General features: G+C 40.1%; 3 protein-coding genes across 4 annotated transcripts in view; 2 read left to right on the top strand and 1 right to left on the bottom strand.

The window, feature by feature from the left end:
* LOC126386062 (S-adenosylhomocysteine hydrolase-like protein 1) overlaps nt 1–7,553 on the bottom strand; it is a 21,238-nt gene extending 13,685 nt beyond the window's left edge. Inside the window, exon 1 of the mRNA XM_050038163.1 lies at nt 7,102–7,553. Within this exon, the coding sequence (XP_049894120.1) occupies nt 7,102–7,281 (180 nt within the window). The 5' untranslated portion in view covers nt 7,282–7,553. The remainder of the gene's footprint in view (nt 1–7,101) is intronic.
* A 3,310-nt stretch (nt 7,554–10,863) lies between these two features.
* On the top strand, nt 10,864–16,411 carry srsf3b (serine and arginine rich splicing factor 3b). Its single transcript, XM_050038072.1, has 6 exons — nt 10,864–11,019; nt 11,952–12,162; nt 12,259–12,399; nt 14,338–14,376; nt 15,423–15,509; nt 15,729–16,411. The coding sequence occupies exons 2-6, from the start codon at nt 11,960–11,962 to the stop codon at nt 15,754–15,756; spliced, it is 498 nt and encodes a 165-aa protein (XP_049894029.1). The 5' UTR covers nt 10,864–11,019; nt 11,952–11,959; the 3' UTR covers nt 15,757–16,411.
* Nucleotides 16,412–22,304: 5,893 nt separating this feature from the next.
* Nucleotides 22,305–27,181, top strand: cdkn1a (cyclin-dependent kinase inhibitor 1A). 2 transcript variants are annotated; one of them, XM_050039182.1, is made up of 3 exons: nt 22,305–22,537; nt 25,033–25,489; nt 25,583–27,181. In XM_050039182.1, exons 2-3 carry the CDS (start codon nt 25,039–25,041, stop codon nt 25,636–25,638), a joined length of 507 nt encoding a protein of 168 aa, XP_049895139.1. In that variant the 5' UTR covers nt 22,305–22,537; nt 25,033–25,038; the 3' UTR covers nt 25,639–27,181. The 2 variants fall into 2 exon arrangements, with proteins under 2 accessions (XP_049895139.1, XP_049895138.1); XM_050039181.1 differs by lacking the exon at nt 22,305–22,537 and adding an exon at nt 24,528–24,676.
* The last annotated feature ends 522 nt before the right edge of the window (nt 27,182–27,703 follow it).

Genomic DNA, 27,703 nt, shown 5'->3' on the forward strand with positions numbered 1-27,703 from the left:
TGGTTGAAATCTGTAGGCTGCTCGCACAGCGTGCTGAATGATTTAAGCCTATTTTGCTCGCTCAAAACTATTTTTAGTCGCAAATGCGAGTGCGGTGACGGGCGGATTGCCACACTGCCGACATTTTACTCCGCCTGTCACGGCACGCTGTTTGATTGCATTATCAAAACACGCCGCTATTACTCGGCCTTGCTTTTAACTTATTCCACCGAATACCGAATGTGTGTTTTTTTGCAATATTCGGCCAAATATATTTGGTTACCGAATATTCGGTGCATCCCTATAAAAAATGCTCTTCAGCTCAAAAATTTGCTAATTAATGGTATTACACTTCCGTTGTGGTCTGTTTAACTTATTTGATTTCAATTGGCATTAGAAATGATATTTACCTGTGCAATGCATTACAATTAGGGCAGCAACTAACGATTCATTTCATTATTGACTGATCTGCCGATTATCTTCAAGATTAATCGATTAATCGTTTGGTCTGTAAAATGTCAAAAAACTGTGAAAAAGGCTTGTCACAATATCCTAGAACTCAAAGGGACATCTTCAGTTTGCTTCTGTTGTCCAACCAACAGCCCAAAACCCAAAGACTCTTCATTTACTGTCATAAATGACAAAGAAAAGCAGCAAATTTTCCTTTTTAAAGAAGCTGGAACCAACAAATGGTTGGCATTTTTGCTTAAAAAAATGACTGAAATTCTAAATTGTTTATCAAAATAGCTCGCAGCTAATTTTATTTTACTTTTTTTTTCCGATCAACTAATTTATTCACCTAATCATTGCAGCTCTGATTAGAATAATGTATTATGATGTTGTGGTATGACAGTGGCTGGCATGCATATCTGAACTGTAACAACTGGATCAATTTCCACAATTATTAGACTGGCCGACTACCCGGCAACCCTAATTAGATTTAGCTTGTTGCAGTTTCATCTCTTGTCTGTTCTTTATTTTTCTGCATCCATATGAGTAGGTATTCCATACTCAGGCAAAGTGAACAGAAAGTGTGTGTCTGTCTGTGCATGTCTGCGTGCACACTAGGCTTGGGCGATATCTACTTTTTCATAGCTTCATATCTTCCTGACATTTCACCGAGGTATACCATATGTATGACAGTATTAGTGTTTATAAAATGCAATTAGTCTACTCAGACAAGCCTTGCTGGGTTTAAATACTTTTGGCCCATAGAATAATAAATAGATAGGAAATAAGACCCAATGACACTTGTTGCTGGGACAGACACAGACACATGAGTGGGCTTAATGGAGATGTGTTAGATAAAATCATGTGGCTTTTGTAGTTGGAAGACATCATCTCAAGATGAAGTTATATGTGGAAATACTCCGAAACAGGGGCAGAGATAATGTCCTTTTACAATTGTCCTCCAAATTTACCCCACCACTCATAGTCGCCATCTTTTTCAGCTCAGCTGCCTGTTCCTCTAGTAGAGATTAAGCTGTGGTGGCATGTGTACTACAATACATCACCTCCATGCAGCATCTCAGTATTGGTTTACTAGACAGTAGTCTCACCACCAGACAATCAGAGATCTCCACCTTCAATAGTCTGGGGACACTCCTTTCTAAAGTGTGTTTAACACACCGGAGAAAACGGCCGGCAACAAAGCAACACCTCTTGCATTTTTTAAAAGGACACGACCTCCCGGAAATGTGCGCTCCCCCTTTTCTCGTCCGCAAGGAAGCAAACACACAGAGAGCTTGAAAATGGATGCTGAGAGATTTAACTCTGTTTTATCAAACGTGTGCTCCGTCCACAAGATTGTGGAAATGAAGGACTTACAGCGACTTTGTTTAAAACTTTTAACGCAGTCGGACTATGTTTACGAGCACAAGAGTTCAGCGAGCCACCGAAGGACCGCCCTGCGGATTTACTATTAGTTCTGCAACATAGGGAGTTTTTATAAACTCTGAAATTGTATCCGCCCATCTAAACACAAAATCAGGGAGAAAGACATCAGTCTTTAGTTAAGCAAAGCGTCTAAAGACTGACTTGTGAGTCTAACTAGACAGAGGAACATCTGTATTTTTTACACTACTGCTACTGCTACGCTACTACCATAATACATGAATATTGCCCAAGCCAAGCATGTGTGTGTGTGTGTGTGTGTGTGTGTGTGTGTGTGTGTGTGTGTGTGTGTGTGTAGGAGGAAGGATCTTGTGTTTTTGTTGTGTGTACCTGGCTTCCTGCCTTGTCAGCTGAGTTTTTTTCACACACGTAACAAGATTTTTTTTGTTGACAGTAGTTTTTGCATCGAAGCAACATGAGATAGTGAGAAAAAAAAATCCTCTAGGTGCGTTAGCGTTATCTCAAGTCAGGACATGGGGAAGTGGATGGGTAGATATCTACAGCTCAGCAGTTTCTGGAGTGTTTTGTTTTTTACAGGTGAGATTGTTAACTTTTGTTTTTAGGTCTCAGCAAAAACCTAAAAAGTCTGGAGGTATAAAGAATCAGAGCATGGGGGAATAACCTTAATAAATCAGCTTACAGACTTCAGTGAGTCCCAGCCTCATTCTCCTCCACAATGATTAAGAGTCATGTTCTTCATCCTGATTCGGTCAGTCTCTAGTTTCTAGGTTTAGGCCTGGTGCTGAAAAGCCTCCACATACCAGTGAAAATAACACGGCAACCAAGAACAATGTGAAGCTGTTTTCTTGAGATTTAGGTGACAAGACACCGCATATTTCCTGGACAGGAAGGTTTGGGTTGCAGGGTCTCTAAGCCTGACTGTTACTGACTGACTGACTGACTGACTGACTGACTGATGTTGGTTCCCTCAGATGTGATTACTAAGGAGCCGTGTTAAAGATTTTATGTGTTCACTGCATTACAATGTCCTTCTTATAGACTCCAGGACTCGTGCCAAGAGATGGCGGTGAGGTTGTTATAACCACTAAGGACTGGGTTGAGTGTGCTGGCTGGAAGTACGCCAGGTTTTATGTTATGCTGTCACTTGATGTACATTCCTTTACATGAGCTAGTTTAAGCACGTTTTACATATTTTTACATGTTTTATGTATTCATATCATGTGCAATGTATCTTCTGTTTAGGTCGGTGTGTGTTTTATGTTTCACCTGTCTGAAAGAGAGAGTTGACCAATCTCCAACATCATTTCCGTCCATAACCATTTGTAAGCTTGCAACTTAACTGAACCATCAAGACCTAAATATAAAAAATAACTGTGGACCATAAACATTAAACTAAACACCTGTAACATATAAGCTAACCATGTCTGTGTCACACTAAATGTCTTCCACTGAGCTTTGGCCCTGGATCACTGAGGACATACACAGCACAGACACAGCAAATAGTCCTCTACCCCTTTTCTAAAAATGGAACGAGGCTACCTTTGACCTGACTTGACAGATTTACAAACACTGCTACAAATTAATTTATATCTACAGCAGCCGTCTCTAGTTAATTGGGGTCAATTTTAGTCCTTTCGTTGTGTCCATGTCCAGGATTAAAGTTCCGGGAAATAGTTGTTAAACATTAATATTAATATCCTATATATCATATTATATTATTACCAGAACCAAGAGGAGAGAGCACATCAGGCCAGTCTTGGCTGCTCTGCACTGGCTTCTTGTTAAATTTAGAATTGATTTTAAGGTCCTCCTCCTTCTATACAAACCCCTAAATGGGCTAGGACCAAGCTTTTGGAGGTTCCCAGCAACAGACGGAAGAGGACTGGGGTTGCAGCCTTTGACAATAACGTCCCAAAATTACAGAAACACACTACCTATAGATATCAGGGAAGCTAGCTGTCTAAATATTTTTAAAAGAAAGCTGTCTATTCCCTTTAGCCTTTAACTCACTCTGACTATACTAACACAGGTCTGAAACTTCCTCTTTTTACACTTCATGCTGCTCCAACTCTTTTAAAATATTGGATTTTGTGTGATTTTAAGATTTATGGTTCAACACATGATTTTATGTCATGATTTTATGATGTCTACTTTCATGTGAAGTACTCAGCGCTTATATTGCCCTTATTGTAAAGCACTTTGTGCTGCATTTCTTGTATGAAAGGTGCTATATAAATAAAGTTTATTATTATTACCATTTTTATTAGTAGTAGCAGTAGTAGTAGTGGTATTATCATTATTATTATTATTGAACAGGGATCATACAAAATAATGTGACTTATGTTAACTGTACGAGAAGATTCCTTTAGTTTCTCACCCCTTGTGTTAGTTTCCCAGAAGCACACATCTACCCAGTGTGCACCACTGATTCAAACAACTTTAAACTCTCCAACCAAACAAGGAAAATCACAAACTGTTCTATTTGAGGTTCTCAAAATCACAAGCTCATGCTTAAGTTCCTCCCCGAGAGAGAATGAGGATGTGAAACAATTATATATTGAGGCTGCCAGGCGGGCTAATCAGTCTTGAGTGTTGAGACTTTGCATTTGACAGATTCCTGGTCATAGCTGAGTTATGTGTGTGACATGCTTGCGCAATGTAAAAGACAATACAGTGTGTATACTCTATTGTAAACTGGCATTCATTTGTCTACTCCAACGTAAATGAGGTTTGCAAATACTATACACTCCCCAAAAGTTCATGGTGCAACCCTTCCTGCTTCCTTGAAAGTGTTGGTTAACACTCCTCTTTTGTAAGTGCTACTTGGAGCAGATCTTTCAGTTGTTTCCTTGAGCTGGATGCGGTAAGGAAGTCAACCAATTTATGCGATATTCTTATTAGAGAAGGAAACTGGGAATACCAAAAAGAGAAATGGAATATGTCTTTTTGTTTAGGGAGCAATATTGCTTTTTCATTTTTAAACCTTCGACAGTTGAGTCATTCTAGACACGTGGTAATATGACCAATGTGACTTGTAATTGGTGATCTCCTATTACTTACTGCTTTTAAGCACAACCTGCCAAAAGTGTCTCTTCTTACTCTTTCACAATCTGGGGTAAAGAATAGCAAACTTTCAACATCCCATAATGCCTACTGTGACATATAACAGAAATACTTTATAAATACTTTTATTTTTTATAACACACATATATACCACACATACAATATTGATCTGCCTGTGACACCACTTTTTTGTGTAGGTAGGCCTATAGGTAGCTTTATTATGCAACAGAGATTGAGAGACAATCCATGTGTGAATGTAACATTCTTTTAGACGTGTTAACCTTGCAAGTGTATGGTTAAAATATAGACTATTCCCTTTATTTACCAAAGGATTGAGGGTTATCTAGGGTAGACCCGGATTGGTTGGCTTTTTTCTGGCCCTTTGAGGGTCACAGAAACAAATATGTAACATCAAAATGTTTGCTTCCTTCGGGGCGTCAGTGGCTTGGTGGCAGAGCAGGCGCCCCATGTACAAGGCTGTTGCCGCAGCGGCCCAGGTTCGAGTCCAGCCTGTGGCCCTTTGCTGCATGTCTCTCCCTCTCTCTCTCCCCCTTCACACTTCACTGTCCTGTCGATTAAAGGCAAAAAATGCCCAAAAAAAAGTTTGCTTCCTTCATCTGCACGCATCTACTATGATAAAACATCTGAACGTCACTAAATCTTTTGGTGAGCGTGACATAACAGTTTTACAGTACTGAAAGTAAAAAAAGTGGTCTAAATTTATTATAAAACTGTGTTAGGTTGAGATATTAAGAATGTGTTACCTTTAGTTAATAGACAAAGGAATCAGCTACATATTGACATAAGATTTGAAAGTCTGTGATGAGTGACGGCAGCTGGCTTACATAATTTCATCACAAAGTTGAGTCAACTGTGGCTTGGTTGGCACACTGATGTAAGGGATTTTGTAGAACTAATAGCTGTCACTGTAACTGAAGTTTGAGAGATTAAAACTATTTTGAAAGATTAAAAACAATATGTATATTGTTATTTTTTTCTATTATTATCTTGAATGGTCAAGGGCAAAAGTAATTGTAATTCTGGTTCTTGTTTTAATTAAATGTTCAAATTGTTTCTGTTGGTTCTTCTATTTTTCTAACTACAGCATTTTAACATTGTGACAACTATCCCATAATGTGTGTCAATCAAACGGCAACCTCCAAGGCTGAAAAATTATGCCAAAACAGAAGTGCCAAAAACTGCAGTTCTTTAAATGGCTACTTGAGGCTGGCTCCAGAAGCCAGTCAATCCCCATAGACCCAAATGTTAAAATGCCCAACTTTAGGACAGAGGACAGCTACGGTGGTGTTTTTTTTTCTCTCCACAATCGAATATCAATTTTCAAATTCGAAGGTCCATTTTTTTTTCAAATTCGAATTTAGAATATTTGTTGACAGCCCTAGTTTACATACAGTCTCATTCAAGATAAATGCACTATGTCAGTACAACAATGTAAGTTGACTTGTTTTTTTTCCCTCCAACAACTAACACATGTGGTCACATTTAGGCAACAAAAGCACGTGGTTAGGTTTAGGAAGAAAGAACGGGGTTTAGCTTTAGAATCTTTCGGGAAGCAACACCCGCTCTCCTGGGTAAAAGTCGGGGTTTGTTGGACCAATGCACCTCCCCTCCCGCCCACCTTACTAAGACTTTCACTGCCTTAACTTTCGTTCAACGATCTTGCCATGGCACCAGCCTCTCGAACAAATACGTTCACTTCTGGCTTCAAAAAACCAAGATGGGTGACAGCCATGATGCCAAACTCAAGCCTTCAAAAAAGGAGTCCACAAACCATAAGGTGATGTCACAGAAGCTACACACATTATTTTGACAGTCAATGGTGCCAATGAACCTTGTGATGGGGCTGGCACAATATGACTTTAAACACAAATCACCTAATTTTCAGAAAACATTGCATTAAAACATATGTATTTGTAGCTGGAACCTTAATCTTTCACTCTCTGCTGGTTAGAATACTCTAACTAAAGAGAGTGAAAAGTGTGCCCACCAGCCCCAGTCTCCCCTACTCAGTAACGTTATACTGTGGGGAAGTACCGTTAGTGTGACCCGTAATGAACGAAGTTCGTGGGGTACAACTGACTCCGTGCAACCAAATTATTGCCACAAACAAAAAAGGTGCAGTATTATACTTTGACAAAACTACAAGCAGTGTATAAATATGTCAGACTGTCTCAAGAGTCTTACCTTCTTAACTGGTTTGTGGGTGGGCACAGCACTGAAGGCGGACGACAGCTCCCCCATGTTCATTTCGCTATTCTTGCTCACGGTCATAGCAGAATATTTCTCCGCCACATTCTCACTTTCTTTCACCTCCTTGCTCGCCTGTTTCAGCTCCAGCTTCGCCTCCCCGGCCGGGTCCGACATGTCGACGGTGACCGTTGGGTCCAAACGTCAGAGAAGCTAACGTTAGTGATATCCTCGCGCTGCTAGCTAACTACTGTGCAACAACGAGCCGGAAGAGAGGCTTTTAAATTACGTTCGTGTAAAAACAGAAAGCAAAAACAACAATGGCGTAACTGTCGGTGTGTCCTCCACTTTGATTTGGCGCTGACAGCTGTCGTTATGTTGTCTGTTGTGTTGCGTTGCGTAGAGTGGAGCCGTGTTGAGTCTCTGCTGGCTCAGCTGTCACCTGGCTGAGTAACTTTGTGGGTGGTTACTAACAGACTGAGGGGGCGTTGTTTATATACAGATGCGTTCACGGTAAGTGGGACAACAGAGAACAACTCACAACAGTGTATTATAGGATTTATATTGTGTATTTCTTCTGTTTCATCTGAATTTATCATCCAGTTTTCCACTATAGCACCGGGTCTAAATTAGTATGATCCGTTGTGGAAAAAGCCAAACAAATGCAGCTTTCGTTTAATTGCTTTATCCACTTGTAATCAGGTTTGGAAATTAACACCTGCTTCCAGCCAAATGCTGTGGCTGCCCACTCACTCCCCAGCCAGTGAAACAATGATAAGTTACTGAGTGCCTGGTGGATTTTGAAATCCAGTGTTACATTTTTTAAGACACCACTTTATTCGGAATTAGCCTATATTAAATATTCCCATGACATAATTTCATGCATTAATTCGTCCATTAACAGCTCACTCGCGAATCAGTCCATATTGACCATGCACACGAACAACTTGGTGCAAAATCAATTTTGTTGACTGTAAACGCTTTTAAACAAGTGAGAACAGTGTATATAGGATCAGGACACGCACATAGAGCCGAAGCTGTCAATTCCCAGTTGATATAAATGCATCATTAAGCTTGAAGGAATCCTCAGTCACTGCGCATATTCCCCTTCACTTGCTTGAGGTTGCAAAATAAAAACTACTACTATGTCACGACATGGTATGACTGTGAAAGTGAATACGTTTTTTTTTCACTATTTGCATGTATATAGTGCCAGTTCTCATTACTCTGGTTCAGTCTACCCCAGATCTGTATCTATAGGAATTTCTCTGCATTAGCACGACGTTTTATTCCTGTGTTAATGTGTAATATATACCTTTGAGTCTGTGACATTCACACATGATTGCTGCTCAGTGGGATTTCAGTCTTCTACTCATCCTCACTGACCCTCAAAAGCACCTCTGCAGAGCCTGGTGCACAACCATCTGTATAGGTCTAATGCTAGGGAAGGCTCTATACCCATATGAAATGGGTGAGCAGGTAAAGAAAATGAATGAATATAAATAAGCATCCTCAAATCAAGCTGTTAACAATGCAGGCTGTTTTGTGAGCAACATCAGTTGTGTCTGGAATCCACGAGTAAAAATGTGCTGTAAGAAATTTGCAGGTTGCAGCAACCACGAAATTCAAGAACCCAAAAGGGAAATAGAGTAGTAAGAGTGATAAAGATAAGCCAGCAAGTGAAATTCAGGCTGATAAGATGTGTGGAAGTCAGATGGCAGCCGCCCAACCTTGCACAATACAAGCTGCCATTATTCACGGAGGTGAGGTGAGGACATAGAGAGAAGTGCATTTACATTTGCAAACACTGTATTGGTGCTCTTCGATGCATTTCACATCCTAAGAAAATACAGCGGTGGTATGCAAATCCAGGATTTAGATGCTGCACTGGCCTACATAACTTTACTCTCCTTGCATGCACAGTCATTTTTCAGGGTTGTACAGGAAGTGCAGAACAAACCTAATAGATTCAGATTAGATTCAGCATAATAAAGGTGACTGAAAAAAAACATGATAAGAGCAAGTATGTGCTGGCAAATTTAATTTCTCTTGTGTGCAAAATTATGGAACCAACCAGGACCATGAGAAGAACTGCTGTAACTGGTCTACCAGAATCAGAGATCTGTGTTTAAAATAAGGTTTATTTTAATTAATTTTATTTACAATAAACCCTGATCCTTGGACCTTATTGATCCATCGGTGGAGGTTCCCAAGCTATGAACTCAGACCTGAATTTCAGTAGCTACATTAACACAAAAATACAAAGTCAACCTACTATCACCTTAATTACATATTAATGATTATAGGATTTATATCTCAGTTGGATTTGGAAAAACTTGTCCATGCATTTATGTTTATTAGACCTGACTACTGTAACAGTGTCTTTACAGGTCTCCTTAAAAATCAATTGGTTACCTGTGGCTTGAGTCCTCACTGAGACCAAGAAAGTGGATCACATCACTCCAGTTCTGAGATGTTTACACTGGCTTCCTGCCTGTCAGAGATTGACCCTACTACTGTTGGTTTACAAAGCACTGAATGGTTTAGAGCCCAAATACATTTCTGACCTTCTACTACACCTACCCAGACCTCTCAGGTCTTCTGAGACAGGTTTGCTTTGTGTCCCCAGAGTCAAGACTAAACATGGTGAAGCAGCATTTAGTTTTTATGCCCCATTTATCTGGAACAAACTCCCAGAAAACTGCAAGTCTGCTGCAACTCTCAGTTCATTTAAATCAGAGTTGAAGACTTTTCTGTTTGCCGCTGTCTTTGATTTAATTAAATATTTATCTGTTTCTTACACTGCACTTTAAGTTTTATTATTCAAATATTTTTAATAGATTTTAACCACACTTTAGCTATTATTCTTGTATTTTATACCCGTCTTAGCATATTTTAGCTCTTTATTTTCTATTATCTGGGTCTTTATGCATTGTTTTTAAATGTCCTTTTATAACCATTATCATGTTCACTGGTCAATGTAGTGCAATATCATCTTCTCAGTCATGTGCAATACTACTTCTCATTGTTATTTCATATTCAATATAACATTGATAACCAGGAGCAGTCTGTTTTTTCCACCATTTTAGTTCATTTTTAGTAACTCTTGTACTTATCTTACTCTTACTGTAAATCTATTAGGCATGGGTTTTTGCTTTTGCTCCTTGAGAACACTTCTATCTTGTATATTTGTATTTGGGCCCAGTGACTGACCCTGACCTGGGGAACCCACTGGTGGTCTGGTTGGTACTGATTGTGAATCGTTGAAATTGTGATTACTGTACTTAGTGTTACTGTAATTTGGAGCATTCTCTGGCACAATAATTTCCTTCGGGATAAATAAATGTCTATTAAATTAAAGTGTGTTTCTTTTGCACCTTGTCTTGATGCTTTTGATGTTTTTATGGAGAGCACTTTGAATTGCCATGTTGCTGAAATATGCTGTATAAATAAATTTGACTATAAAGTAACAACTTCATCCCTACCCTTATCAGCTGCAAAATTAAGGTGATCTACACATCATACATCAATTACTGTAGAGAGATACGTACTGTGGATCCCTTTCCAAAAATGGGGAAACAGCGCCACAACTTGTTTGACTCCCACTGTGTGGTCAAAGATGGTATTGCAGCTTCAAAGTGTGCGTTCGTGACTAAAATACCTAAATAATTTAGAAGTGCATCTCACTAAAACATATGTTCTCGTGCGTTAAGACAGTTTTAATATTAATATGTTGTGAGAGGTGAGGTTCACAGGGTTCACACAGTAACACTAGGTTACCCCGCCCTCCGGGGAGCAGCAGCCCGGTCTCCCCTCTCACAAACGTATTTTCCGTCACGCCATTTTCCATCGACGACCGAGAGAACAAACCAGCCGGAGGAGCGCTGATCGGAGCTGTGGTTTGCAACGATAAAGGTGAAGCTTGAACCACATTATTAAGCGTGTGTGATGCTTAAACCTTTTAAGGGTGCAATTTTGTGTTGATTAGTCATGTCGCTGCATCAGTTTAATCTAATTTTGTTGTTTAATTTCTATGGTTGCTAACGGAATGCTGCTCCTTAGCACTAGGCCTCAGAAAGACGACAGCCATTTTAGCTATCGTTAGATAGCCATTAGCAAGCGTTAGCGTCAAGGCGTCGAAACATAATCTAATGTCAAATATAAAATAAAGTGCTTATAAGGTGACGCATAGGTTATATCGTTTATGATGCCGTTCATTTTAGTCAAAATTTAGACCTACTCCGTGAATGTTGGGGTCAGTGTTAGCCGAACTACCATGAATAATATTTTTGTTAAGCTAACGTTAGCATAGTGTCGGACTCGAGGCCAAGCTTCTTCCCGTTAACAGTTTTAAGATTGCATTGTAGATGTCGTTCTCAGATACATACTGTATGTTTTTCATGACACATAAAGTCACTAACTTTAACAGAAAATATTTCGTACCACCGTTCGACGTTATTCTGGAAGATTGGTTGGGAGAGAGCACTCAGGCGCAGCGCATGTTAACGTTACGGACAAGGGAGAATTAACGTTCATTTTTGATGTCACACGCCGGGTACCTTGGTTACATCTACTGATTCAAGCTTTTCCCGTGAGTTAACATAAATCTGTGGCGTGAGGTAACGTTATATTGTGGTACATGTGCTGCAGAGATCTCAGGCCCTTATTATGGCCCCTGTACGAGAACCAGCAGGCTACCGGTCTTTGTTTCACCAGGTTGTGAACTAATGTCATATAAACATGTGAAGGATTGTGAGCGTGGTTCTGCTTAATTGATGAGACATATTCTGAATTCTTAACTAACTCCTGCATTAACAACCAATTCCTTATCTTTGTTTATTTTTCAGATCCAGTCATGCATCGTGACTGTCCTCTTGACTGTAAGGTCTATGTTGGAAATCTGGGCAACAATGGAAACAAGACAGAGCTAGAGAGGTCATTTGGCTACTATGGTCCCCTCCGTAGTGTCTGGGTGGCCAGGAACCCTCCAGGTTTCGCCTTTGTAGAATTTGAAGATCCCAGAGATGCAACTGATGCTGTGCGTGAGCTTGATGGAAGGTAGGCAACAAACTAAAAGAAAAAATCTGCGTTACAGTGGTCAGAATTGGAGTAACTGGATTCATCTTGAGTTGGCTAATGACGGCTGTTTTATAGGACGTTGTGTGGTTGCCGGGTGCGTGTAGAGCTGTCCAATGGTGAGAAGCGCAGTCGCACCCGCGGTGCTCCCCCTCCATGGAGCAGGCGTCCTCGAGACCGTGATGACTACAGGCGTCGTAGCCCACCACCCAGACGAAGGTGACCCATGTTGTTGTTTGTCAGTGGCCAGCAGAGACAGCTTATGGTCTATCTTGTACTTAAATCCTGCTCTGTGACTTACTGATTTCACTCTCTTACCCACAGTATATGTCCTCATAATTGCTTATGTTTTCCAGTCTGGGCATTTCTAGTGTTTGTAATATTCTCTGCTGATTGTACATTTGTGATAGTTCCATCTTCATTGATATTATTAATAGGCATTTTATGTAGGGAGCCAAACAGATAGTCATTCATAACCAAATTAAAAAATATGACATGGGAATAGGACATTATACTAGGTTATATAGTGAAGTCTTTCTATTGCAAAATGCATCTTCAAATCTGGCCTGCCAAACTTGCAGTGCTTTAGGCATGAGTTCTTCTTTTTAGAAGTAAATATTATTTGTGCACTTACAAAAAGTTAGTGCATTTTAACTGCTTCAAAGTGGCAAAATAGGTCTATGAAATAGGATGAGACAATTCCTGTGTCAGTAAAAGTATAATCTGTTTAAAATTTGGGGGGATAAAAGTGCCAAATGTGATGCATTTTTTTCCTTTTGTTTGAGGATGCTTTTTATTTTTCATCTAATAAGAATGAAACCCGTTGCAGAGCCGTCACCATGCCTCCTCTCACCACCCTCTGAGTCAATCAACTAGTCCTCTTTCAGCATCATGTGACTGCTGACCATCGTGCACCAATCAGCTTGGCTGGTGCTGTCACATGACCCAGGCATGGCCAGTCGTCAAGTTGCACCAACCCATTGGTTCCTCAGCATGCCGTTCTCAACCTCCTCCTCCTTCAACCTTAATCCAAACGGCAGCGGCCCACCTCACATTCCCGACCAATCAGCGTATTACGTTCCCAAATGTCTACAACCTACCAACAGCAGCCTTCGGCTAACCAATTAAAGCAGGAAAAAAGCCACAGCCAGCCCCCATCTGCCTGCCACCTAATCACCTTGCAGCATCTGGCCAGTCCTATTCAGCCAATTCTACCTACCCGGCCGGCAGTCTGCCTCCCTTTCGTCATATCTAGCTTGTTGAAAACCAAAAATACTAGTAAGTTTTCCTGCTTCATTCAGTACAATGCTGATTACAGTTTTGAAAGTGAAGAGACAGCTGGTTTGAAAAGGTTGTTCTTTCTTTTCTTTTTTTAATTATTTGAATCAAAAGTCTGGAACTTGACATTTCCAGAGATTTCGATTATAGACAAACATCTGGTATGTGTTGGGGCTCTGAGCAGAATTATGAAGTCACACAAATCAAAACTCTCCTCAACCCCCAAATGAATATAACAAGGTATTTTTGTGTGCTGTATGGTTGGTCTTAGCAGATCTTAGTCTGGTTGCTTCTCAACACTTATTCCCAGTGACCAGTATATTGTTTTTGTTACTAGCTTCCAATTTCTAATGTGCTTCCTTTTAGTGCAGTGGACCAGTTTCATACAGATGGTGGCCTCTGTGTGTGTGTTTTTAACACTATGGCCAGTCCACAGTGCAGCGTTTATCTTCTAATAGGGGAAAATGTGGCTAGTTAGTTAACTATAATTTTGTAACAAGCTTTGAGGCTCAGACACCATAAAAAAAAAACTAATATTTTTCATACTTAACTTAAAATCAAAACCTGGAATATGATTTACACGTGTGACTTAATTTAAATATGCATATGGCACCGTGGGATAGGTGAGAGATGATTCCTATGCACCTGCCATCTTTATGCACTTGGTCCATTGCCAGTGAGTTACATTTTCTGATTGAGATAATAGTGTTCCTGGAAAAAAACACCCAAGTGTTTTAATTTCCATTTTTAGTTACTGAGCTAGACAAAGGGCTGTGTTGAAGGAGGCCCATGTAAGAAAAGGATTGGAATAGTGTGGAGCAAGCGGGGGGTCTGTGCGTCTGTGTTTGTTCTTAACATTTTTGTATTTTCCCTGCGCAGATCTCCACGCAGGAGGAGCTTCAGCCGCAGTCGAAGCAGGTAAGGCAGCTCTCAGCATGTCAATCCAAAATCTTGAATATGGAACATCCTTCTGCTGTATTCTCTTAAGATATGTTTCGTGAAATATTGTGTAGTCATTTTATAGAAACCGAATCAAGTATTGAATCTGAATCCTTTCAAAACCAAGATTAAACCTCATGAGAATTGGCTTTCATTATTTGCAATTTAGTCTTATATACCTGAAACTCAAAGATTTGGTTTAGACCTGTGATCATCCAGTTGTTCAGAAGTAATCTGATCGAGTTTCGGCTGTTGGATTGGATCAAATCTTGAAAAAGGGTTTTTCAAGAGAGGGGAATAAGGTTTTGAAGTTGGATTAGATAACGTAATCCAGTCTTTGCTTTGATCTGGATTAAACCATCAGTGTGCATTGATCAAAACTTTGTCATAGGATCGAAATACATTTTGATCACAAAAAAAATGAGGATGATCCTGATGGCAGCAGAAGGGTGGATTCACTTGTACCCCCGTGTTGTTTTCTGTCTCTTCAAATATAATCACTAAGTGACACCACACTGTCAAGTCTTCCTGTTGTTTACTCAGCTAGTAGCCTACATTGTGCTACGTAATCCCATCTAGAGCACTGGGTATTCAGATCAGGTGATCTTGAAAAATTTGTATCAGGATCAGGTTGACCCAGTCCAGTGTTGCTTTGAAAAACCTGCACAAAGGTAGTTGATCCTGGATAGCAAAACATGGGACTTCCAAATCTGAATCAATCTGATCCAGATTAAACTTTTGACCAGCTGGGCCCTGTTGTTCTCTGAGAAGTGGTTTGTAGTGGTAGCCACTAAATTAGTTTTTATGTTTAACCATGTATTTATTTTCTAAGATGGCCAAATAAACTACTTTATCCAAATAGTCTAGGTCTGAGTTTGATATGTCTGTGTATTTTGTTGACTGAAAGCCTGATCTAAAAGGGGACCCAACCCTAGAAGTCTTGCACCCAACATACCAGGCAAACGTGATAAGTGTGTAGAAAACGTGAGACATGTTTACTTAGTGGGCTGGTTTGGCTTTTGCAGGTCTTTCTCAAGAGACAGGAGGAGGGAGAGGTCCCTCTCCCGGGACAGGAACCACAAACCTTCAAGGTCCTTTTCACGATCAAGGAGGTACTGATATTGTGTCCGTTTTGTGTCCTAATATATATTTGACAGTTTAATGTGAACCCTTTGGATTTTGTTGAGAGGACATTGTATCACTGAGAATAACACTCCTCCGTGGCTGAGCAGCTTTCAAACCAAGGCACAATTTGTTGTTTGAATGAAATGTAGCTGAGAATGTCAGTAATTCTTGTTCTCTTTAACTCTACTTTTTCCCCATCCCCACAGCCGCTCCAGGTCGAACGACAGAAAGTAGAGGAGCGTCTGTCGTGTGCAAAGGGAGCTGCAGATGAACGGTTGTACAGGCTTGGCCGTTTCAAATGACGGAGTTCAACATGGCCGTGCGGCCATTTTTGTGTTGAGTTTTTTAAACAATCAGAGCATTTTAGTGTCCCTCCCCTTGACTTGTTATGGTAATTTTCACATACATTGAGTGGGTGTGTACAGGTGTGACGCCTCGCCTAAGTCCATCTCGTCAGTCCAGAAACAGTCGTGCCACCCTGCATTCCAGTTCACCAGTCATTTTTGAGTTTTGGTTTTTGTCGATGAATGTACTGTGTAGTTTGACGTAGTGTGAGTAGTTTCTTCTTTTTCAACGCCAGCATTTTTCTTTTTTTAAAGTAAGGATTGGGGTGATATGTGAGAGAGTCCCTCCTTTTGATTGTCTGTAAAGCCAACCGTTTTTCAATGTGCTACTTTCTTACTTCACACTGAAGGTTTCCATCTGTTCATGGTTGGTTGTTTGTAATAAACACACCCCCTCATTTAAAGATGCAAAACTATGGCATTGATGTAGAAAAAATGTGTATGAACACGACCGATTTTTGTCTATGAAGTTTTCCATTATTTTTCTTTCGTTTGATACAATGTGAAATGGTCTTTCAATTAAAGATACTGGTTGATTACAAAAACCTGCATTCCTTGTGTGTGTTAATTCCTTCTTGCTTTTCATGAGAATAATCAGACAGTGTTGTTGTTGTCCACCAGAGGGCACTGCTACAGCATCAGTCAAGGAGCTGAACTGGAGCCAAATAACAGTCACTTTCACATGAAATCAGTACAGTGGATTTAGTTGATCCTTCTGTTGCCCATTGATGTAGCTGCAGTTTGTTTGGTTTGAGCTGCACTGCTTTCCTCTTTAAATGCTAGTATCTATTGTTTATCTTAAAGTATTTTGTCTGCCATCCTTCACCTCAGTGTAGATCATTTTTCTTGTTGATCCACGCCACTTGGTGGTGCTGTTGAGTTTGTGCCCGGTCTACTGGTGTAACATAATGGCGTCTTTTACCATTTGATATTGTCGAGTTTTCTGCTGGGTTTCAGCCTCAATGCCTGCCTGAACTCAACGCGGCATAGACAACAGAAGATGAGGACAACTCCATTCATTTTCTTCATTTATTGAAATGATCATCAGTTTGAGTATAAGGTAGATAACCTCAAAGAATAGAATTAAAAAATCTTTTGTCATTGAAGCAGTACAATTAAACTTAAAAGCTACAACTGTGCACAGTGCAAGTTAAAAGGAACAACAAGTGACAACCCAGAAAATAACCCCATCATATCACCAATAAGTAAGAATCAAATAAATAGTAAGAGGCAGATGTTATTGCACTTAATGTATGTAATGTCACCCAGACTGGGAATGAACATTAGGACAGTTTATGAGGAATGGGAGTTCAGAGTTCTGATGGCCCAGGGGACAGAAAGTGTGAGTCTGTTGATTCTGCTCAAATCATCAAATCATGTCAGTTAATTCAACCAATAAATCCATGTATTAAATAACATGAATCACTTAATTTCAAACAAATTATCAATTATCTAATCAAAACATATTTTCATGTCAAATACTATTGATCTGATGCTATGCCAAATATTTATTAAATGTATTTACTGCATTTTTTATTTTAATGAAAAGCTTTATTATAAATAGCATTTATATTTCTTTTAAATAATGTTTGTAATAAATGTTAAATTATTTTACTCAAGATTTAAATATTAATGCTTTGTTTTAAATAATATTTGTATTGACTTTAATCATTTTTACTCTAGTCTTTAATTCCAACTTAATTAATTGAACTTGTCATGAGGTGTCAGATTGTTATAGTTAGCAAAACCAATGAAAAAGATGTTGAATTATGAGTCATTCAGCTCCAAATCTCATTTACTGTAATTGCATTTTCTATCAGGTTTTCATCTAAGAATATAAAAACTTAATGTGTGGTAGATATACAAATACATTTATATATATATACAAAAGCAAATTGGTGTAAAGATTGAAACATTCGCATTTTAGGTAGTCAAAATTGAACTGGAAACATGTTTTAATAAATAGAAATGTTTAAAAATAAAAGTTTTGCCTAAAAGTAGCAACTGGTGATGCGTGGCATTTCAAATAGACTGTAAATCTCTTAAATTAAAGGCTCCATACCATACAGCTTGAGCTAAAGTCATTTTATGTCTAAATGTAATTAAAATGTCTAAATAAGATTTGTCTCATCTGAGTTACTGACACAACACACAGTGTGACAGTGGGCTGGTGAAGATGTGATTTGTCACAAGGAAGTATAGAAAGTAACCTGACCAGTTCATGGCTCTGTCTGTCTACATGTATATGCTCAGATTTCCCTCCTTTTCTGTGGTACATGGTGTTGGTTATGTAATCAGTTGACTGAGAGTTGAGCCATTTCACCAGGACAGATAAGAGATAAGGCATCCAAATAATGGTGTCCTTGTGCTGCTGATAAAGTCCCTGTATGTGTGTGGTGTAGAGCTTATTAAACGCTCCTGATCACTGTTATAAGCTCTGAACTATCTTCAGTAGTTAGACTGAGGGAGTATTATACTCATAATAATAGGGACACATTTTAATTTTAATATTAAGCGCTCTGGTGTTGAAATTAAATAAAGTTTATCTATATAGTTAATTGTGGTCACAGAAGGTGTTGTATCTAAAGTTACAGCCGTGGGTCGTGTCTCGTTCCCACAGAGGTTTTACAGCACCAGCTCCTCTCCCACTGCCCAATAGTGTTTTTCGGTCACACCCCCGACAATCCCACGGTTCCCTGTTCACGCAGACAGTCCACGTGAACCGGCATAACACAGAGGCAAGTTGCTCAAATCTGCGCGCCCTTTTCCACGTGTTACTCAGGCGCTGATGACATCACAGGAGCGATGACTCACAGTATCCACGGAGACGGGTCTCACAGTGAAGGAACTCGCGGGAATCCACTCACAGACTTGTGGTATTTCCACCCACTGTTATGTAACGTCCTCCCTATCGCTCTGTCGCCCACGGAGCAGAGTGGCTTCATGAGTAATGACTGGTGTGAGAAACACAGAGGTGACACTTGGTGGAGCTAAATTTAGATCTGGGCACACCAAGTTAATTTGATCAATTTATTTAGTTTAAATTAATGTGAATATCTTTGGGTTTGGGACAGCTGGTGAGATAGAATTAAGACAATTAAAGACCAACTTAAAGTTTCATCAGTTTCTATTATTCTATAGAATAAAACTTAAAGGAATAGTTAAATATTTTGTAAAACACACTTAGCCTAATCACTGTTTCTTGCTGAGTTAAATGAAAGGGGAGTTGCCATGTTCACTAAATCTGAAGCTGAGCCAGCGGGTGGGTCACTCAGCTTAACGTAAAGAGTGGAAACAGGCAAACACCTCACCTGGCTCTGTCCAAGGTCACAAAATCAACCAACCAGCACCTCTAAAGCAGAATTTATACTTGTGCATCACCTCTATGCAGAGCCTACGCACGTGGCCTACGTCATGGTGAGCATTTATACTTGTGTGGTGGTGTGTGCAGTTACACCCTGAAAACACTAGTCGGCGGTGGGGTTTCTGTGAAGAGCTGTAAAGTTTAGTCGATTCGAAACACCTAAAACACAAACATGGCTCAATAGCGACAGTGTCTATTACAAGTACACAAATTGGCTTCATTATAACTCACAGGATTCACAGACAAAGCACTTGTCTTCTACTGGACACATTTTCCCCACAAAGACATAATGCTAATGTTACTATGCCTGGTGTCAAACATGTGTAACGGTAGCTGTCTGGTCTTCTGGTGCTGGGGTTTACACTGGCTGGATTCAGGTTGCTGCGGCTGCTTTCTGCTCTCCTTCCAGGAAGTCTGTAACGCTAATGTTAGCTACATGAATGTTAACTTGAAGCTGCAGCCATGAGCATTTGTCTCCAGTTAGCAAAAGGCTAAATTACTAGCAACATTTTCTCTCCCTCTCTGAAACGTCTCACCGGTATTGACAAGTAATCTTTTTTGTTTATTGTGAGAGAAGTCTTCGACATGTCTTCCTTTTCGTGTTGCTTTGCAGTGCGGGTGGTTGTAGCCAAGCTGGAATAGATTCTCTAGCATTGAATCAAGATTTCACCTAAGTGACGAGCATGCATATGTGCATTTATAGAACGGCCAGTAGCAACACTCTCTGAAATGACCTGTGCCAAGAAGAGGTGAAGAGGTCTTGAATTATAATATGTTCAAAGGTAGCCAAAATTAAACTGCCTACTTAAGCTTTAACGGGCTGTTCAGACCTGAATCAGTCCTGCATTAAAACCATGACTATGTATGCTATGCTATACATACTATGCTGTATTAATTAAAAAATCAATACACTTTTATTCATAAACGAACAGATAAGTTTAGTTTATTCTTTTTCAATACACCGGTATCTTTCTGATGAGAATGGTCCAGTTTCTGAGATCATCTAAATTAAATACATTTTTATATCTTTTTTTCCAAGGGGCAACGGGTGACTGAACACCTGACCCTTGAGTGTAAGAAGTCAAGTATTTAAGTTTATGTTATGCAACCATAGTGGCAGGTAATTAAGTTGCAAAGAGCCGAACTCCCTTGACAAACTTGTGTCTTTCCGTAAATAGTTAACCAAATGGTCATGCATATTCTCACTGTGCTTCATTTGGCGCCATTTATCACATTAAACTCTTCACAGGATGCAGAACAAAGGCCTGAACAAGATGAAGCACATAATGAATAAAGATAATTTGATGGGGCTCTCCGCCCCTCCGCACCGTGCAGCTGCCTTTGAGCTGAGAGATAATAAAGTGTCTACTCAGCTGTACAAATGTAGAGTCACACAGCTGCTGCTCAGCAACAAACAGTGTGCGCTCCATTGAATATAACTGTACTGTAGATGCAGCCTACTGTTTGTGATCAGTTTCAGAGTCTGAGTGTGTTTCTCTTGTGTATCGTCAGTCTGCAACTCAACAAAGGGCTCACTGTGGTGTCACATCAGCTGGGCCTTTATACAGTGCATCCTACAGTTAGGGCTCTTCTTCTTGTGCTGGGAACACGGCTGGTGGGGCTGGGGATCATGAGGAGTTGTCTCTAGGCTAACCTGCTGCTGAGATAAACAAGCCTGGCTTCAACAACAGCAGGAACACCCGGCATGGAACAGACCTCTGAGTACAGTATGTGACCAGTGTGGAAGTTACAGAGACATCTCACAAGCATTTTAAGAGTCCAACAACAAGTCCAGCGGATCTGGTTAGTTGCTTTAATAGGAAGTAACTCAGAAAACTCCAGGTTAGTCTGAATTGCTCATAAATATTTAAACCAAAAGGCCAAAAGCTGATGTACTGTCATTTTAAGGTCATCACATGCTATTTATCCTTTTACAAGTTAATGAGTTGACGTGTTTTTTTACCACAGTCTCACTAGATTCTTGACAGTATTTAACCTTAAATGCTTTTAAGAGAAATTATTAAAACATTGATCAAAGAGTAGAGGGGTGTTTGGCTTAGCTGCCAGCACAAGTACAACTTGGAGTAACATTGTACTTTTTACTCCACTACATTTATCTGAGAGCTTTAGTTTCTTTACAATTTGAGTACACATAAAACATATGATCATGTTTTATTATATATTTATTTATAGATCTAAAGAAACATCAATCAATGGGATGAGATAACCACAAGTAACAGTATACTCATGCAGAATGTCCAGTTTCAGAATCATACAGATTACTGAATTATAATTATTGATGCATTAATGTGTTCATCATTTCAGTGTTAGCTGGCAAAGGTGGAGCTATTGTTTATTGCTCTACATAAGCTACTGCTGGGTATCGTAACCTATGATAACATATCATTTATCAAATTAATCATATAATGTGTATTAATAATCTTCATGTGCAAATTAACTAGTAGTTAAAGCTAACAAAATAAATGTAGTTGAGTAAAAAAAAAAAAAAAAAAATACAATATTTGCCTGCAAAATGTGGTGGTCGTTTGTGGTCATTCTGATAATTTTTTTTTTCCAGTGTATGTATTTTGAAGCTTTATTACTTAATGAACATGAATGGCTAAATAAAATAAAAAATAAAATAAAATAAAACTTCAAAAAGGATAGCAAAGGAATGTCCCGCCTTACTCTGCCTCTGATTGGCGTACATGACATTCTTCCACTAACCCTAACCAATCACACTCCTCTTGCCCACAGCTAACCAATCCAATCAATGAAGGCAACGAGTACCAGCCAATCAGAGATAGCGTAGGGCGGGGCATTCCTCCACAAAACTAGGCTTCGCAAATTAGTGCACAGTCAACTGCTCCTCACACATGCGCAGTTAGAGGCAAAGTCGGGTGCCGTGTTGGATTGACCTGAGCTGGAATTTCCTCCCGACCCACTACGGAGCCAAAGTCTCACGTGTGCTCAGTGTTTACCGGGCAAAATTCCACGTGTGTGTACCCCACAAACCCCGCCCCTGCACGGGACAGGAGGGTCCCCGCCCACCGGAGTTCATAAAAGTTGAACCAAATATCTGAGAGTACACTTGGAGGAATCATCAAGGAGCAGTGACCGGTTTATTAAGCTGTGTCTGATTCATAGCAGAGAGTGGACAGAGTAACATCAGCCTCGGGCAGCTTACTCACCAGAGCTGTCGTTGTTAACAACAAAACAAGAAGGAGGCAGATAAACAAAGCAGCTGCATTCAACAGATTTGAATTGAGACGGATCTAACTGGAGTGGACTACAGTCGACTTATAATGTGAGTAAAACGACTCCTTATTAATGCTTTAATGCTTGTTTTAAGTATGTACTGAAGTGTTTTGTTAGTTTGAAAACACATCTCTGGGTTATATGTCTTTTTTAGTACGTAATAAATGGGCTACTGCAAAGTTTACTATATATTTCCATAGTTTCATGTCTATTTTTATATTTCCAGTCTTAAAAATCAAACGTATGCATGATTATTCCACCAGTCATATGAGCTTAAGTTATGTAGGTTTATATCTAACGTTACATACTAGTTTTCAACGTTTCAATTCGTCACTTAAAACTTGATCAACAATCTCCCAAACTCCTGCTGGTTGTTATCAGAGCTATTTCGCTAAGTGTCTGCAGAGGGAGGTCTGTCAGGCTCCAGTGACAGCCCCACTTTGACTCGCTGACACGAGCTCCAGCCTCACGTGGAGCGGCGTAGTGAACTGGGCAGGGTCCCGAGGCGAGCCGGTGCCTCCGCCGCACATGCATGACTCCTTCTCCCGCCACCAGACTTGAATCACTCCCCCCTCCCCGCCCCGCCCCGCCCCGCCTGGCTCCCACTATGACGTCGTATCCCGTCAAGTGTCTGTGTAAAAAAAAAAAGAAGAAAAAAAAAAAGTGGGGGTTGGGGTCACAGTGGTGCTCCCCACATTTTTCTACATCACATTTTCACCCATTAGAGACCCTTATTTATTTGATATATTGATTTATTTTGGATAAAAGTTGATGAGATTTCTCCCACTGAAGGGACCCCACCTGACCTAAGGACACACAGGTCCACAGTTATGTAACAGTGGGTGGGGAAGGGACGTGAAATCCACGGTTCAAAGGAATGCTTGTCATTATCCTTTCCAGCAAGTTTTATAGTTTTAAACAATTGACTAAAAGATTTAGTAAAACATTTTAACTGAACTTTTGTGAGATCACAAACATCTGCCCTTATAATAAACAGCAATAACTAATATTAATGTATTCATTTACTGTCTATCTGTGTCATTTTAAGACACCAAATCATGTTATATAATAATAAACAGAGAGAAAATACTTCCCTCTTATGATCTTAAATTAAAAGCTACATTTTTGCATCAAAAACCGAAAAAAAAAAATACACGAATATTCAATAAATATTCATTTCAATCAATGCCACAACTTGATAATGTTTGAGAGATGTGTCGTGGTTAACCAGGAGGTTTTAAGCTTTGGTTTCGGTGTCTGTTTCAGTGTTTGTAGACTGTGGTAAAGTGAACATGAATGAACTCAAGTTCCTGGAAACATGCCACATGATCTCACACTAGTCTGCTGTGCTGTGTAGCTGCAGCCAAGTCAGGTGACAGGACAGGACACGTTCTACAACAGTCTGTTCATAAATACCTATATTTACTAAACAATTTGTCAGGGGTCATTTTGGTGAACATATTTGCTTTTAAAGCTTTGTTTAAATGTCAGACAGGCTTTAAAGTAGCTGCCAGTCTGAGTCAAACAGTTTCTCTGCTTTCAAGTATAATTTATTTAATTAGTGACAGTGAACTTTATTAGTGTCTCCCCTGTTATTACTATTCTAATTACAATGACCTCACCTCCCTTACGGTGCTGTAGCCAGATAATTAGGCTGGGCTGGGATGGGTTTCTCTTGATTGTTTGCTGAAATGGGAATCCTGCCCAGCCCTTCCCGGATGACTATAATGACTTATTATTCTCTGGAGGCACAGCTGATTCCTTCCTGTAGCTCTTTCAGGAAAGCACCATGACTGTCCAGCCCTTATACTCTGAATAGTTTGTATATGATTAATCTTTACATACAGAAGTGGAAAGCACTGATTTATTAATAAGTTATATTAATCTAACCTCTGCTGTGGTCCTGTGTACAGCTGCTCACTGAGGTCTCTAACTTGTGTAGTTGGGCCGACAGTCTGTAGAAGTTCTCACACTGCCACCCAGTGGTGCCTCTGTGCACCTGCAGTGATTTCGGCCGAGGATTTGCCCCTACATGTCTGTCTGAGATTATGTCCAGGCATGTACCAGTGATTTACACAGGAGGGCTCAATGAGTCACAGGCTGCCTATAAAGAGAGCTGGCCAGTAACACACCAGTCTGAGATGCTGTGTTGTTCATGTTGAGGAGACTGTAGCAGATTAGAACCATGGTAAGCCTGATTTCTAATATTTAAACTGAGGCAGGAAAAAATAATTATGTTTTATGCTTTGTTGAATTCAGAATTGATTATTTTCCTAGTTTTAGTATTAGATCGGTGTCAAAATTAATGTTTTTATTCACTTAGGAGAATTTAATGCACCTTTTTTCTTTACAGAGTTATGTCATCAAGTGTCTGTGATTTAAAGCTGCAGCCATTACTTGATTTATGTACATTTTTTGTATATTTGCAGCTTAATTTATAATGAAAAAGAAGAAGACAGTGATTCAGCTCATCATCACAGTCTCAGCTGATCACTGGTGATGTCCAGCAGCACTAACCCATGGTCTTATCTCTGTTTACTGCAGTGTGGAATGATGGCTTCTCACAAGCGGATCCTGAGCGCCCTTGGAAACGGCCCTGCCCGAAGAAACCTGTTCGGCCCAGTCGACAGAGAGCAGCTGCAGGCGGAGTACCAGGCCGCCCTGAGGAAAGACCTGGACGAGGCTTCCCAGCGGTGGAGCTTCGATTTCATCTCGGACAAGCCTCTGGAGAGCGGTGACTTCCAGTGGGAAGGCGTCTCGGGCACCAAGGTGCCGCTGCTCTACAGATCCTGCATGCATGGCCTGGGACAAGCAGCGGCCCAGAGGGTGGCAGAGGCAGCGGTGAAGCCCAAGGCAGGAGGAAGGGTGGGGTCACTACAGAAGGAGAAGGAGAACATTCCACTGTCGCCAGAGAGATGTTCGTTCAACCTGGAGAACCTGGAGAAGACGCCAGAGAAGAGAGAGAACACGGGGCTGAAGAGGAAGCAGACTAACATTACAGGTACATGCTCAGATATTTGAAGTGTGAATAAATAGAGTGGTGATTTCATGTTGGATTTGCACGAGCTTAACTTACCGTCCTTTATCCCAACAGATTTCTATCAGGCTAAAAGAAGAGTAGTTGGGATGCCACGCAAATCCGGCGAGTGATTTTCAGCGCAGTTTCCTGCAAAGGTGCCAATATCTCCAGTGAACCACACAAACAGTGCAACACTCAGGAAGTCTAAACTCTGCACGGACTCTGCACGGTCACTCAGCAGATTCACCTGACAACAGAAGGGACCTCACATCATTATAATGTATAAGGTTAATTAGGGTACTGTATTCACTCAGAGGGCGGGGGGTGGGGGTTTCCCAGTGGTAAGAAGGGGACATTTGAGCAGAGAAGATTACCATTAATCTCTGGAATCAGTGGATTTATACTCATTTGGTTCATGGGAGATGCCAAAGTGTTGACAGACATTTCCTACTGCACATTCCACCGAACTTGAAACACAGTCACGTCTCTGCTTTGTAGAGACTCTGCCTCCAGCAGTGCGGACACATGACAGATGAACACATTACTGTATACACTTGAAACAGATGTCACATGGGTGTAATCATTGAGGAGTGGCTCTGACAAATCTGCAGGATGATTGATAATGGGTGAAGCCCTCTGGCTCCTTTGTTCAATTCCACTATTGTTTTTTTTACCATGTTTTTTCTATGTGAATCACGAGGGCTAGGAGTCATTGTTTTGTGTTTTATACTTTATATATCCGGACATACAGTCTGTTTTTTTTCTACCATCATGTACTCATAGGAATATGCTTGAAGAGTTTTGATATCTTGTACACGCAGTCGCTTTGCTTTAGATTTTAAATGACAGAAGTGCCATCATGTCCTCTTCCATTCCTTCCGTCTGCTGTATGTCGATTTATTTTCAAAGCAGATCTCCACTAATGCCCTGTCCGGACTCTGACATGTGTACAACACCAGGTGTTGTAGGTTAGGAGTGTAGCACCATGTCCTTTGAACACTTAAAAACACTTATATTTAGGTTTATGTTTATATATATATATCAGAGGTTTATGTATAGAGTTTAATACAGCATTGTTCAGTAGCACATTTAATTAATTAAAAAACACTGCAGTATTGCACATACATCTGACAGGTGCTGCATCCAAAGCACCCAGCATCAAGTGCCTTTACGGTATTTGTTTCGGACTTTGAAGCTCCATAAAGGACAATCAAAAGAAAGTGTTCTCAAAAGCTAATGTGTTATTTACTAAGCTAAAGTGCTTTATTCTTTTGTGTTTGGACGCACAGTGCAATTATCACAGACAATGTGTCATTATCTGCCTCCAAATGTTTGTTCTTGACACTTATTAATGTCTATGTTGGCAAATCCTGCTGCTACGGTTAATCTGAAAGGGTGTCAAACAAGGTCACTGTAATGCTAATCCCTACCAACTGACAGCTTAGAAATGTTCGCTGCTGCAAATACGAAGCTAAGCAAATCACAGCATTACCCCCCAAAACAATGAATGCACTTCTGTTTGTAGACGCTTGTGCACAAGTCCTACATATTGTTTTATGTTAAAAGCTACAGATGAAAAGATCTATCCTTATTTATTGCCAGATGCTACGCCTTGTGTTAATTTAGTTTTTGTTTAATTATTATGAGAATTACAAATTCCAATAAAATGTTCAAATGAAACTTCTTGTGGATTGTTTGCTTCTTTTGTGGTCTTTGTTTGATCCTTCCTCTGGCAAGTGTGTGTGTGTCTATACTTGTAAATGCTACACAGTGAGGACCAAAAAATGTATTTTAGCAACAGAATGAGGACATTTTTGCAAAGTGAGGACATTTTAGCCGGTCCTCACTTTTTCAAAGGCCTGTTTGAGGGTTAAGACTTGGTTTTAGTGTGTGTGTGTGTGTGTGTGTGTGTGTGTGTGTGTGTGTGTGTGTGTGTGTGTGACTGAGACAACCTATCAAATCTAATGAATACATAAATGTGAAATAGCCAGAAGTCATTTCCACTTCCCACTTAAACTCAGCATTTTCACGTTGCAAAACAAAACATGGGCCATCATGTCTACATGTAAGTGTGAATGTGGCCTTTAAGAGATAAGACACAAGATTAGACGGAACTTTATTAATCCCGAAGGAAATTCTTCAGATAAAATATAACTTTATAAATCCTGAGGGACCCACTTGTGCCAGTGATTGCTC

The sequence above is a fragment of the Epinephelus moara genome, chromosome 24 (assembly GCF_006386435.1).
Source record: "Epinephelus moara isolate mb chromosome 24, YSFRI_EMoa_1.0, whole genome shotgun sequence".
Taxonomy (NCBI): Eukaryota; Metazoa; Chordata; class Actinopteri; order Perciformes; family Serranidae; genus Epinephelus; species Epinephelus moara.

What these genes read in the sequence shown, in the direction of transcription:
- cdkn1a (XM_050039181.1), top strand. An exon ending in GAAGCAGACTAACATTACAG is followed by an intron (nt 25,490 to 25,582) that starts GTACATGCTCAG and finishes TTATCCCAACAG; the next exon opens with ATTTCTATCAGGCTAAAAGA.
- srsf3b (XM_050038072.1), top strand. Translation starts at nt 11,960, where the DNA reads ATGCATCGTGACTGTCCTCTTGACTGTAAGGTCTATGTTGGAAATCTG. An exon ending in GTGCGTGAGCTTGATGGAAG is followed by an intron (nt 12,163 to 12,258) that starts GTAGGCAACAAA and finishes GCTGTTTTATAG; the next exon opens with GACGTTGTGTGGTTGCCGGG. An exon ending in AGCCCACCACCCAGACGAAG is followed by an intron (nt 12,400 to 14,337) that starts GTGACCCATGTT and finishes TTCCCTGCGCAG; the next exon opens with ATCTCCACGCAGGAGGAGCT.